We start from the raw sequence: 13,097 nt of genomic DNA on the forward strand, positions 1-13,097 counted from the left end.
GCCTTTGATAAGTCAGCTATGTGCAGCAGAACGTCTGTAACAGGAAGTGAACTATTTGCTGAAATAAGGTTAAATGCTAGTCGTCCCATCATTATTCTGAGAAATGACAGGCGAATCTAAACTCTATATTAGAAACTCATGTCAAACACATGCTGCATCACATGACTGCAAACACAATAACCCCCCATTCTTGCAACAGCACTTGCTGTGATGTTCTGAAAAAAACATCATAGCCAGTTAATACATAGGCTATATATATATTTTTTTTTTTTTGGTTATTTGTTTCATTTGAGAAAGGATGATCAGATTTATTAATACATTTATTCAGAGATGCATTGCTGCAGTGCTACCTGGATTTATAATCTAAACTGTTTCCAAGCAGTGAAACCCTATTTATTTAGGCTAGTGATATGTTGGGCTAAATAAATGTAATTTTAACATTATATAAATTCAAATTTTAAATTTATCTACACACATATCCACATAAATGGATTACTAATCCAATAAATAAAACAGAATGCTACCTGAAGTTTTTAGTAATGTTTATCTTCTTCTTATTATTATTATTAGTAGAAGTAGTCTAACTAAGCTAATATGCCAATTACATGACAGCTTGTCAGTGACGTCAACATGGCGGGGCTCATGAGAGGGCGACCTGTATGTAGCCTACCTATGTTAAATGATTATGCTTTTTTTTCTAGAATACTGATATGTAGGCCTAGCCTATAGACCTTATGTGCCAGAGAAACGAGGGCGCCGCCATCTTTAGAATATTGTCTTTTAACTTCCGTTTTTGCGGTCGCTCTGTATGGCGCTGCTGTCCAGGAGTAATTAGCTTTTGAAGTGGATTTACTTAATGTAAAGTTAACGAAAGTTATCATGAGGACTGTAATGTTTAAAGCAGATGACTTATTTAATGTCAGTCGACCGGGAAGATTTTAAAACGAGCCGTTCATTAATAAACACGCAAAATCGCTGTGAAAATACAGACCGGAAGTCAAAAGACAACGAGCGCAGCGCTGAAAAGGGGCGGGGCTACATAAGGTCTATAGCCTACTGCAGGTGAATCTACATAATTTCATACACTGTAATTAAATCCCAGTTAATTAATTTCTTAATATGGAAAACATAACTTGTAAAACAAATGTGTAATTTGTGTAAAAAATAAGATAAAAAAATAGGTGCGCCTTTAACCCAAGGGAGCATATGAGACTGACCTTCCGTGACTAACCAGGCTTTAGTAGAGAGAGAGAGAGAGAGAGAGAGAGAGAGAGAGAGGGGCGCTGCAGCAGCAGCATCAGCATCATAATGAATCACAGCAGCTTAAGGCACGAGAAGCAGGAGCCGCGAGACTGAATTGGATAGTTTCGGAAAGGCGCTTTATCTGTTATTATTGAGCTTTTTCCCGCGCCAGGAATAAAATTGAGCGGAGATTAGGCTAACAGCAGCCTGCTTCTCCAGGATCCTTTTTAAGGAGCCATGGATTATTTTACTCGACAAACTTTCTTAAAACTAGCTTTTTTCATCTTTACAGGTGAGTGTTTTGTTATTTTAATTTGACCTGCAGGTTTCTGGCGATGTTAAACATGTCCAGACGTTTCGATAGATAGAAATGCATGAAGAATTTGATGGTTTTAAATGAAATCCACTTGATCGCAGGAGATACAGAATCATGAAACCGCTAATCAAGTGGCAAACACAAGTGGATTTTTCATTTCACATAGGCTAATGATTTTTAAGGACGGCATGATATGTTCTTTCTAAATGGCGCAGTTCAGCTACTTTGAAATTAAGTTGATTTATTCCGAGCCATAAAACCTTTTGACTTCTCAGAATATGCTGGCCAAATTTGTGGTGTCATAGTAATTAAATAAAGTACCCTAAGATTTAGAGTCCTCCAGGGAAGAAATGATGAGGAGATTCAGCTGTTTTTGTTGAGTTAAAAACAAATTCTATTGCTGCAATTTTGCTTTGAACTTTTATGGGATAAGTTGTCACAATATAACCTGTCATTAATAAGCCTTTATAGGCATTTAAACAGTGAAACAATTAATAAAATATCTAATGGAACAAAGGAAAGAAAAATATTATTGTGGCCAATTAAAAAAAAAAAAACATTTGTGGTCAACATTTAAAACAACAACTTTCCCAATCGTACGTTTATAAAAAAAAAATGAATTGCAGTTCAAAATCTACATTCATTATTAACTGCAGTTGTCTGAATGTATGTCAGTGTGTTTTTATTGTGTTTACTTATTCAGCCAATAAAGCAAAAATAAATATTGAGTTAGTTTGAAGGACAAGATTCTCAAAAAAAAAATAATCCCAATTCAAGAGGGTTTTGCATATGCTAATCTGTCTATGGGTGTGATATTTAATCTAATCCTGCTCATTAGAACCTCATCTGTCCTGCTCAGTCAAAATGTCCTCATCAGCATCACAGATTATCAACTCATGTTTATTGTGCCTCAGGCAGGAGTATGGCAAGAGAATTTATGATTAATGTAATGAGTTTGTGAGGTCCTTTTTTATGTAATAGCAAACAGATTTCACCTCTAATTAGCAATCTGGGAAGAGTGGTCCACATAAGCAGTTTTGGTTCATGTTTGGACAGTACGCCATTTCTCTAGTGTTCAGCAATTTAGCTTTCAATACTGTATACATTATCTGTCTAACATATTTATTAATGCATTTATTTTTGTTTCTTTATTAATATATTTTTGCCACGCACACAGACTATCAGTTAATTCTGCCGTCCTTTGTTGTGCCGAGCTTTTAGCAAGACTGAATGCACATATGCCGGATTGAGGAAAAATTGAAACCCATTTTCAAGTGACTCAAGGCATGTACAATATGCCTCTAGCTTTTAACATTCTCCTTCTTTTTCTCTAGTGGTTTTCGCTATTCTGTTTTCAGTTTCCATCCATTGATGTTTCTTTCCAAGTCAAATTAAATAACTTCTGATTCACTCAGAAAGGACCCAGAATACTAACAACTACTTACTAAAATGTTAGTATGCTTTTTCATGAACATTAAAAAAAGAATGACTTTATAATCAAAATGTCCATCCAGTATGATTATTTCATAAGCAAAAATAAAGGGAGGCAGACTGGTTAAAGCCAAAGCTATCATAAAACTAGCCAATCACATTACAGCTTGCCAGATCAAGCAATATGAAATATGCATTAGGCAGTCAGTGAGAGGACTGCGGTCGGTCTGTTGGCCTGCCGTCTCAAGCTGGGACTAGTAGAATGCTGGACTCCACCCCTCACAATACATGTTGACCTAGATGGCAAGGTGTTTTACCAGCACTTTAATTAAGGTATACAGTATAAAAGTGTTTTTTTATAAGGGCAAACTGTAGGGGACAGTTGGCCTGCACCTATTTGACTAGATGCAGCTGATTGCTAAAGTCATAACATGAATCACATCCTTTAACAAAGGAGGCCAGAAATAACATGTTGAATCGGTCCCTCACTGTTCAGGGAAACCAGTGGAGAAACCAGAGAAGATAACTCTTTCAGTCTTTGTTTTTTCCCCCAGAAAGTTTGAGTTAAACACAATTAAACACACGAGGCCGTGAAAGAGAACTAGTGAGATGTATGAAAATTTCTTGAGATTAAAAACAAAAGTCTAGCAAAAGTGAGGAGAATTATACATGGAGTCTTTGGTGGAGTAGTGGTGTATGACAGTTTTTATGTAATAAGGCACCAGGGAAACCGTGTTGGTGAGTTGGTCATTTTAGAAAAATTTGTTATAGCATCACCCTGATTCCTTCGACAAAAATACAATAGGATTTTTCCATTGGCTTTTGGACTATTGGATAAAATAGGCTATATGTGACCAACAAAATTTGATGATTCTTGCACATTTTGTTCATCAATGAATACAACTTTTTTGAATTTTGAAGCCTAAATAATTGCTAGAAGTAAAAAGTTAAACGTAGGCTATAAACAATTTACACCACAGTTGCATGACTTCAGCAATAGCACCATTAAGCTTCTGACAACTCTTTCAGTCTTTGTTTTTTCCTCCAGAAAGTTTGAGTTAAACACAATTAAACACACAATTATGAGAACTATTGAGTTTACCTGTTTAATGTCACTGATAACCTCTGTAGTGCCATATAACTCGTTAGCATTTGCCTTTTTCAAGTCGTAAAAGTTATTATTATTATTATTATTATTAAATCAGAAGGCGGTATTACTGATGTATTTTGTAGAATAAAATGTAAAAATAGATATTATAAATAGATCTTATCTCAGGCATTTAAATCCATTGAAACCCCCATTGACGCTGGAACCAGAAATGTGCTAAAATGCTAACTCGTTTACTGGATTTGTCCTACAGAAATACGTCATCCCTGCAGCTCTCTATAAACCTGGCATTGTGTACTATTATTGTTGGCTCTGTGACAAATTGCTGTTATGTTCCTCATTTGTTGGATAAAAGCATTGGCTAAAGGAAATAATGTAATTGTAAATGTTATTTAGATAACAATTTTGTCTTGTGTTTCTCATAAAATTCATTATAAGAAAATAAAAACATACACAAATGAGACAGTTGTTGACAGGAGTGAGAATATTGAGCTATAAAAATGTATGAAATTGAGTGTCTGGCTTTTGATTGCATACTTGACAAATCTGAGCATTGAATGAGACACTGTTGAGATCTCTAGAAGAAACAAAACGATGAGATTAATAGGTCGTTTTTCTCAGGAGCAAAATCTGAGAAGCAGGAGACTCTCCATTTGTCATTGCTGTTTAGGATGCTCAGCTGAGATGTTAAAGAGATCTCATTTGTGATTTTTCTTCCCTGTGTTTGAGATCAACCTGAATTTGTGCTAATGAAGAAGACAAGCTCAGCCTTGTCATGTTTATCACTTCAGTTTCTCACATTTTGAATGAGCAATTTCTTCATTACTTTTTGCTGTTTGCTATTTGGCATGTGAGACTCTGCTGACAAACAAAACCCATAGCAGTGACAATATACCCTAAGGTGACATCATGGTGACAGAAATGTTCCTGCATACGTATAGCGTTTAATGTCTGCAGCACAGTTTCCGAGGAAACTGTATTTCATTCTTCCCACACCTTCAATTACTGAAATGATAATATGTCGACTTTGACTTATATAGGATTTTAGATTGTCAATGTGAAGTGGGTGCTTGTACATATAAGTGGTGCTCTCAGCATGACTTTAGAAAGTGTGTTTGGTGAAATGGACTCAGGAGAGAAATGGACTCCTTTGCCAAGGTAGCTGCATGATCATCCAGTAATTACAGGTCTGAATCTCTAAACACAGATCAAAGTGTTTTCTGTTAGCATTAAACGTTAAAAAAGCACAATAAGTGTGTTGTAATGTGCATCACTGCAACGTCACTTGCAAGCAGAGCATTTACTCGGCCTACGTACACTGATAAAATCTAATGGTTCACAGTCACAGTTATTATAAGCTGTCAAAGATCACAATCATCTTTGGCTCATGTCCAAGTTGTGTTGATTGTCTGTTCATCTTTTGACCATTTGGTGACGAAAATAGTGCCAAATAATACAAATAGGTCCTGAAACTCCTGAAAGTGAACTTGCATAACCTTCAGAAAATCTCAAGAGGTTACACTAACTGTATATAAAATATAATGTATTATATATTTTTATGTTTTTCAACAGATTTTTGTAGCTTTTTTTCAACTCTGATTGTTATCAAAAATGAAATATACTGTTAAAAACCCTAATTTGAGTGTTTGTTATTTTCTAGCAATAAAAACGACAATAGACTAAAATTTACGAAAAAATGCCTAAATTTATCTCACTTAGTAGGTAGCTATCTTCCATATTTTATGTATTGTATAAATTTTAAAATCTTTGTTAATTTTGCTATAATTTGTAACAGGGTTGAATGTTTGAGCTTCAGTGTCACAACAGTGTTTCAAAATTTTAAACAATGGAATTGAACATGCAAATTCGTCCCCGCCTCCATTCAATCACACACGCTCGGATTACCTGTTCCATTCAGTCAACTGTAGTAAATGCTACACAATGGCAAGTGGAAATATTGGTTTAATTCAGCCATATACAGTGCTGGTGAGAATTATTTGCCCCCTTGGTAAATATGATCAAAGATTGCTGTAAAAAATAAATCTGCATTGTTAATATTTTATTTTATTCAAAAGTATAAACAATACAGATTTATTTTTTTACAGCCATCTTTTATAATATTTGCCAAGGGGGCAAATAATTCTGACCAGCACTGTATACTTGAACTAGAAACGGATTCAGAAGAAGAAGAAGAGGAAGAGCGAACTATACAGACAGGCCCATTTCTATGGGGGTGCTTGAGGGTATATTATATTGACGAAAAAGATTCGGTAAACGCTCCAATGCGTATTTGTGCCTATTTAAAGCTGTTTATAGCTCTGAGAACACATATAATTTATAACATTGCATATTGTAAATCTGCACCCTTTGTGCACTTTCTAGGCTATATACACACACCGAAAGGATTATTAGGAACACCTGTTAAATTTCTCATTAATGCAATTATCTAATCAACCAATCACATGGCAGTTGCTTCAATGCATTTAGGGGTGTGGTCCTGGTCAAGACAATCTCCTGAACTCCAAACTGAATGTCAGAATGGGAAAGAAAGGTGATTTAAGCAATTTTGAGCGTGGCATGGTTGTTGGTGCCAGACGGGCCGGTCTGAGTATTTCACAATCTGCTCAGTTACTGGGATTTTCACGCACAACCATTTCTAGAGTTTACAAAGAATGGTGTGAAAAGGGAAAAACATCCAGTATGCGGCAGTCCTGTGGGCGAAAATGCCTTGTTGATGCTAGAGGTCAGAGGAGAATGGGCCGACTGATTCAAGCTGATAGAAGAGCAACTTTGACTGAAATAACCACTCGTTACAACCGAGGTATGCAGCAAAGCATTTGTGAAGCCACAACACGCACAACCTTGAGGCAGATGGGCTACAACAGCAGAAGACCCGACCGGGTACCACTCATCTCCACTACAAATAGGAAAAAGAGGCTACAATTTGCACGAGCTCACCAAAATTGGACAGTTGAAGACTGGAAAAATGTTGCCTGGTCTGATGAGTCTCGATTTCTGTTGAGACATTCAGATGGTAGAGTCAGAATTTGGCGTAAACAGAATGAGAACATGGATCCATCATGCCTTGTTACCACTGTGCAGGCTGATGGTGGTGGTGTAATGGTGTGGGGGATGTTTTCTTGGCACACTTTAGGCCCCTTAGTGCCAATTGGGCATCGTTTAAATGCCATGGCCTACCTGAGCATTGTTTCTGACCATGTCCATCCCTTTATGACCACCATGTACCCATCCACTGATGGCTACTTCCAGCAGGATAATGCACTATGTCACAAAGCTTGAATCATTTCAAATTGGTTTCTTGAACATGACAATGAGTTCACTGTACTAAAATGGCCCCCACAGTCACCAGATCTCAACCCAATAGAGCATCTTTGGGATGTGGTGGAACGGGAGCTTCGTGCCCTGGATGTGCATCCCACAAATCTCCATCAACTGCAAGATGCTATCCTATCAATATGGGCCAACATTTCTAAAGAATGCTTTCAGCACCTTGTTGAATCAATGCCACGTAGAATTAAGGCAGTTCTGAAGGCGAAAGGGGGTCAACACAGTATTAGTATGGTGTTCCTAATAATCCTTTAGGTGAGTGTATATTCATTTATAATTTGAATAAAAGTTGACACATAACGGTAATTGATATTATTAATTAGCCTTTGGCTTGACTACATCAAACAGCTAATAATGTGTTGCTAATGTTACACAAGCATTTTCCCATTCGTCAGAAAACTGCCTTCTAAAAATCAGCATCCTTAGAAAAAATGATAGGAAAAGCCCTGCCCCGCATGTTGATGGGATTGGCCACATATTTGTGACTGTAGGAGTTAGGGGCGGTTTCAAACTGATTTATGCCTCTAAAAAGGTCTGTGGAAAGTGTCAGAGAGTACTCGTAACATTCACACAAAATGTGACTAAACAGTCTCATGAGGACTATTTTCATTTGATTTTATGAGGGTAATTATTTTGTTCCCTCTTAATGTCTATCACACCTACTACATAATAATGAACCACTTTGATTTCAAAGCTGTTGTGTCCTGTGGAGCGGCAGACCAGATGGGCTTGTGTTTTTAGACAACTCTTCCCTCTGATGCTGTCTGGCGACTGTTTTGACTTTGTCATGTGTTTGACATTTAGTTTGTGACATTCAGTGAGTCAATATTAAGTTGGTTTTAGAGACCTATGGCTCCCTAAGAGCAGAACTGAAATGTGGTTGTTGTTGCATCACTCCTGTCCTGTTCGAACGTGTCAAATACATCCTTCACACCACAAAGAACAGTAAATCCTTTTGTTTGGCTTGACCCAGACAGGGTAACTTTATATGATTAGTTGATGAATCACTGTATGTTTTTGACATCTGGCAGTGTAGATTGTTATCAGCAGCTCAGATATGATCTGGTTAATTATTGAATGGTTATGAGGAACATTCTGTGTCAAGCGATATTTTATCTGATAAGGATTCCAAAAGTAATTAACGCGAATCTTTTTTCGAAGAGTTGTGAAAGGACTGCAGTTATACTAAATTGTGTCAGGAGATGTCAGAAGCAACACAAATGTCACAACGTGTATCATTTAATTGAACATAAAAATGACAAATAAATAAAAACATTTCAGAGTAGATTTTTAATGTTTTCTAAAAATTATTAATGTCAAAATATGGTCCAAAACAGCAGCCTAGATCATTTTAGTTATGAATGAACCAATAATAAAAAATAAAAAATAATATTCAGTTATTTAGACCTGATGTTTAAAATTTAAAATTGTTTTTGCAAGTCTCTGCTCACCAAGTCTGCATTTAAATTGAAATATTGCTATACAGTACAATCTAAAATAACTCTTTTCTATTTGAATATTTTTTAAGTGTCATTTATTCCTGTGATAGCAAAGCTGATTTTTCAGCATCATTACTCCAGTCTTTAGTGGCACACAATCCTTCAGAAATCTTTCTAACATGCTGATTTGGTGCTCAAGAAACATTTCTTATTATTATTATCAATGCTGAAAACAGTTGTGCTGCTTAAGATTTGTGTGGAAACCGTGAAACCATTTTTTTTTTCTTTTGGAAAAAGAAGAATGTATAACTCATGCTTGAAATCACAATTGTCAATCTTACTTCCAGTGATCAAAACATCAATTGCAATCATGTTAGGCTACATCTACATTAATCCGGATATACATTTGAAAATGGTGTTTTTGTTTCAAAACACTCTCCGTTCACACTAGCGTTTTCAAGCGTTTTCCAGAAATTTCTCTTACACACTGTAACGTCAGAAAAAGCTAAATTCACCTCGTTGCGTATATGCGTAAAACTTCATAAAAGCTCACTGAGATGATACAGACGGAACAGAAAGTTCTCACGCTATTCTTTTTAAAAGATCATTTTATGTACCAAAATATCTCACCATCGTCCATCCAGGTCGCACTCAGTCACCATTATATTATGTATGGTCCAAAACTCAACTGCCCTCATGTTTTGCCACAGGACAAAAGAATTGCAGGACTGTGATATGAGGAGTGTAGAAAGTAACATTTCTTTAGCAACAGTGTGAAAGTGAATAGCACTTAACCTTTATACAATACTGCTATAAACATCTGCCGGTACAATATGCGTCACATAACTAAACGTGTCATCGTTTTCGAATAACTCCATTTTCACAGTTCATGCAACGCAAAAACGCAGTTTTCAAATTTATTCCCTTGGGAGAGCGCTTTGAAAAAGCTCTGTTTTCGCAGGACAAAGACACCGTCTCAGGACGCAAGGATAAAACAGAGAGATAAAGATGTGTTTTCACACTAAACAGTATTAGTGTGGACAAGGCCTTAATAACACACCATCTAGTATTAACACCTTGCAAAAACAAACAATTGATGCAGTTAGAATAAAGTTTGAAGTGTTTAACTTTGATTGATCTTCCCTCATATATGGTAAGGAGTCTGTTCTGCAATGATCTGGCAACAAGACAAAAGCCTGAATGAAAACAGACTCTCTCCAAAGTGAAGGGACACAACTGCTATCATGTGTGTAGTCCCGCTGTTTTTTTAATCTTCTGATTGATTTTAGTCCAAGCTGAGCTGGATCCCATGATAGACAGTGGCTTGAACTAAATTATTTTGAAAAACCAAATAAAAATGCATTAAATTAGTAAGCATCGATTTCAGATTCAATCTTTCTGATTATGTCTTCAGGTTCACAGACAGAAATGTACAATTAAGTGGTACAATTAAGTTTGATCCTTTAATTCTTTCATTGGTAGCTTTTTCAACTCTGTTATCAAAAATGAAATGTAAATACTGTTAAAACCCCTAATTTGTGTGTTTGTTATTTTCTAGCAAAAAAACAACAATAGACTAAAATGTACAAAAGAATGCCTAAATTTATCCCACTTAAGAGGAAGCCATTTTGGGACCCTTGGTAGGTGATCAACTCTTCCATATTATATATTTTTTTGTATACATTTAAAAATCTTTATTATTTATTTATTTATGCTATATTTTGTAACAGAGTTGAATGTTTGAGCTTAGAGAATTCATTCAGTACTACAATGTAAAAAAAAAAAAATGGAATTGACTAATTTGCATAATTAGTCCCCGCGCCTCCACTCAATCACACCAGCTCGGATTACCTGTTCCATTCAGTCACATTTGGCATTCAAACATGTTTGCTCTGTGTATAATCACACAGATATTGTGGTACATCAAGCAATGGAACTTTTTGTTCAACTGTATATACCAGCATCAATCGGATTTTGAGTTTTAAATCTAAAATCGATCAGATGGTTCTTAGTGTGTCAAATAATGCAAAATCTTTCCATTATAGTTCAATTTGTATCTCTTCTTCTCATCTAAATGGCATTACTCAACACCCTCAATGTCTTAAAGTTCCAGACAAACCCCAAATTATGCTCTGTGATCTTCACAAGTGCTACAATTAAGCTACATTTATGGTAAAAAAAAATATGTGCTGATTTTGTGTTGCATTAGTGGCTTGTGAACACAGAGACAGGCGGTTGGTGCTATAGCTGTAAATGAGTGACCCGTGAAAACTTTCATTAATAACTTGCATATGTCTCTTCTGCAGGGTTTTTGTTTATGAGCTTCCTCATAAACACAGATTTGCTCATGCTCAAACTATTGCAGTCATAGTCTTGCTAGGAATGCACAGAAAAGTACTGTAAGCTGTTTTTTTTTATTTCTTAACAGCTGTTAAACATAATATTCAGCAATGGTGTTCAAATGCAATAAGAATTGCATAGAAATACCTCAGTTTTATTAAGGATAATACAAGCTGATTTACAAAACCCAAGTGACCGATTTGGAATGCTCAATTGACTCAATTGATTTAAATTAATCTGATGTTAGCATGTCGCTAAGCTAACAACAGTGGTTACTTTACAATAAAAGTGCAAGTTTCACACTGCATGTTTCATACCTCAAATCAAACTCTTCAGTTTAAAGGGTTAGTTCACCCAAAAATGAAAAATTCATTTATTCACCATCATGTCGTTCCAAACCCATATGACTTCTGTTCATCTTCGGAACACAAATGAAGATATTTTTTATAAAATGTGAGCGATTTCTTTCCCTCAATTGACAGTCTAAAGTTGGTTGTTTTGCTCATAACTGGAGTTAACATTTCATGACCCCTTTAAACCCATTGAACGTGCCCGGAACACGTTCCCGGGAAGGCGTCCAGGAGGCATCCGGAAAAGATGCCCGAGCCACCTCAACTGACCCCTCTCGATGTGGAGGAGCAGCGGCTCTACTCTGAGCTCCTCCCGAGTGACCGAGCTTCTCACCCTATCTCTAAGGGATCGCCCAGCCACCCTGCGGAGAAAGCTCATTTCGGCCGCTTGTATCCGGGATCTTGTCCTTTCGGTCATGACCCACAGCTCATGACCATAGGTGAGAGTAGGAACGTAGATTGACCGGTAAATCGAGAGCTTTGCCTTTGTTAGGATTTAGATGTCCTAATTAAACTAAGGCCTAATCCTGGCTTAATCAAAGCCCTGTCTGTGAAACCAGGCCTAGGTGTGAGGATTGCCTATGTGCCTCAGCTCAAATGGAGAGTATTAAAGGGTTAGTTGAAGTTCACCTAAAAATGAAAACTCTGTCAGTAATTACTCATTAATCATTTTTGATGAAATCTTGAGAGCTGGCTCACTCCTTCATAGGCTGCTAGGTAAACGATACCTGCCATCCCAGAAAAGTTAGTAAAGACCTTGTTGAATTAATCCAAGTGACTACAGTGGCTCAACCTTAAGTTTATCAAGCAGCAAGAATACTTTTTGTGCCCCAATAGTGGGCCAATAGTGAGCCTACGTTCTGACATACAACCCAGAAGCACTGCGCTGTTACACTACGTGACTATGTAATTACTGACAAAATTTTCATTTTGGGGTGAACTAACCCTTTAAGATTTGACATTATCCTCTCAGAGAAAGAAAGAGAAGGATGAAGCTCGGATAAACTTTCAGCGGATGAGTCAGCTGAGCACGCTGTGCTGTGTATCATGTCGGTGAGGAGTGACAGTTCTTCTCTGAGAGTGTGTGCTTAACGAAGCCCAGCTGTCACATGTTCCTATTTGGCCCTAAATTGGGCGGAACAGGTAGGCCAGATGCCATGCTTCACCAATTGGATACAAATCAGAGGACTGTCACACATGCAAATCGAACAGAGAGTGCTCTCTTGGCAGAGCGAAAAAAGTGCAAATAAGTTTGCTGAAGGATGGACCCCCCAGATGAAAGCAGGTTAACTTGAGGTTACAACTAAGAAATCCTGTGCCATTATACATAGAAGTGCACATGAGAGATTATTTAGTCTGTGGATTTCCATATAATGGCACAAGATTTCTTAACCATCACTGCGAAATCAACATGGTTCATATGGCTTATTGGCTCCTCTTGTGTAGATATTAATTCTTTCATATTTCAATAAATCAGCTAACTGCATGGAACTTCATCTTACAGAGCCAGACTTTTGATTATC

General features: G+C 36.8%; 1 protein-coding gene across 2 annotated transcripts in view; it reads left to right on the forward strand.

The window, feature by feature from the left end:
• Positions 1-1,265: 1,265 nt before the first annotated feature.
• ltk (leukocyte receptor tyrosine kinase) overlaps positions 1,266-13,097 on the forward strand; it is a 54,083-nt gene continuing 42,251 nt past the window's right edge. For both annotated transcript variants that reach the window (XM_081347220.1, XM_081347221.1), the window contains exon 1: positions 1,266-1,534. In XM_081347220.1, coding sequence (XP_081203346.1) covers positions 1,480-1,534 — 55 coding nt within the window. In that variant the 5' untranslated portion in view covers positions 1,266-1,479. The remainder of the gene's footprint in view (positions 1,535-13,097) is intronic.

This window comes from Scardinius erythrophthalmus, assembly GCF_964197995.2.
Source record: "Scardinius erythrophthalmus genome assembly, chromosome: 19".
Lineage (NCBI taxonomy): Eukaryota > Metazoa > Chordata > Actinopteri > Cypriniformes > Leuciscidae > Scardinius > Scardinius erythrophthalmus.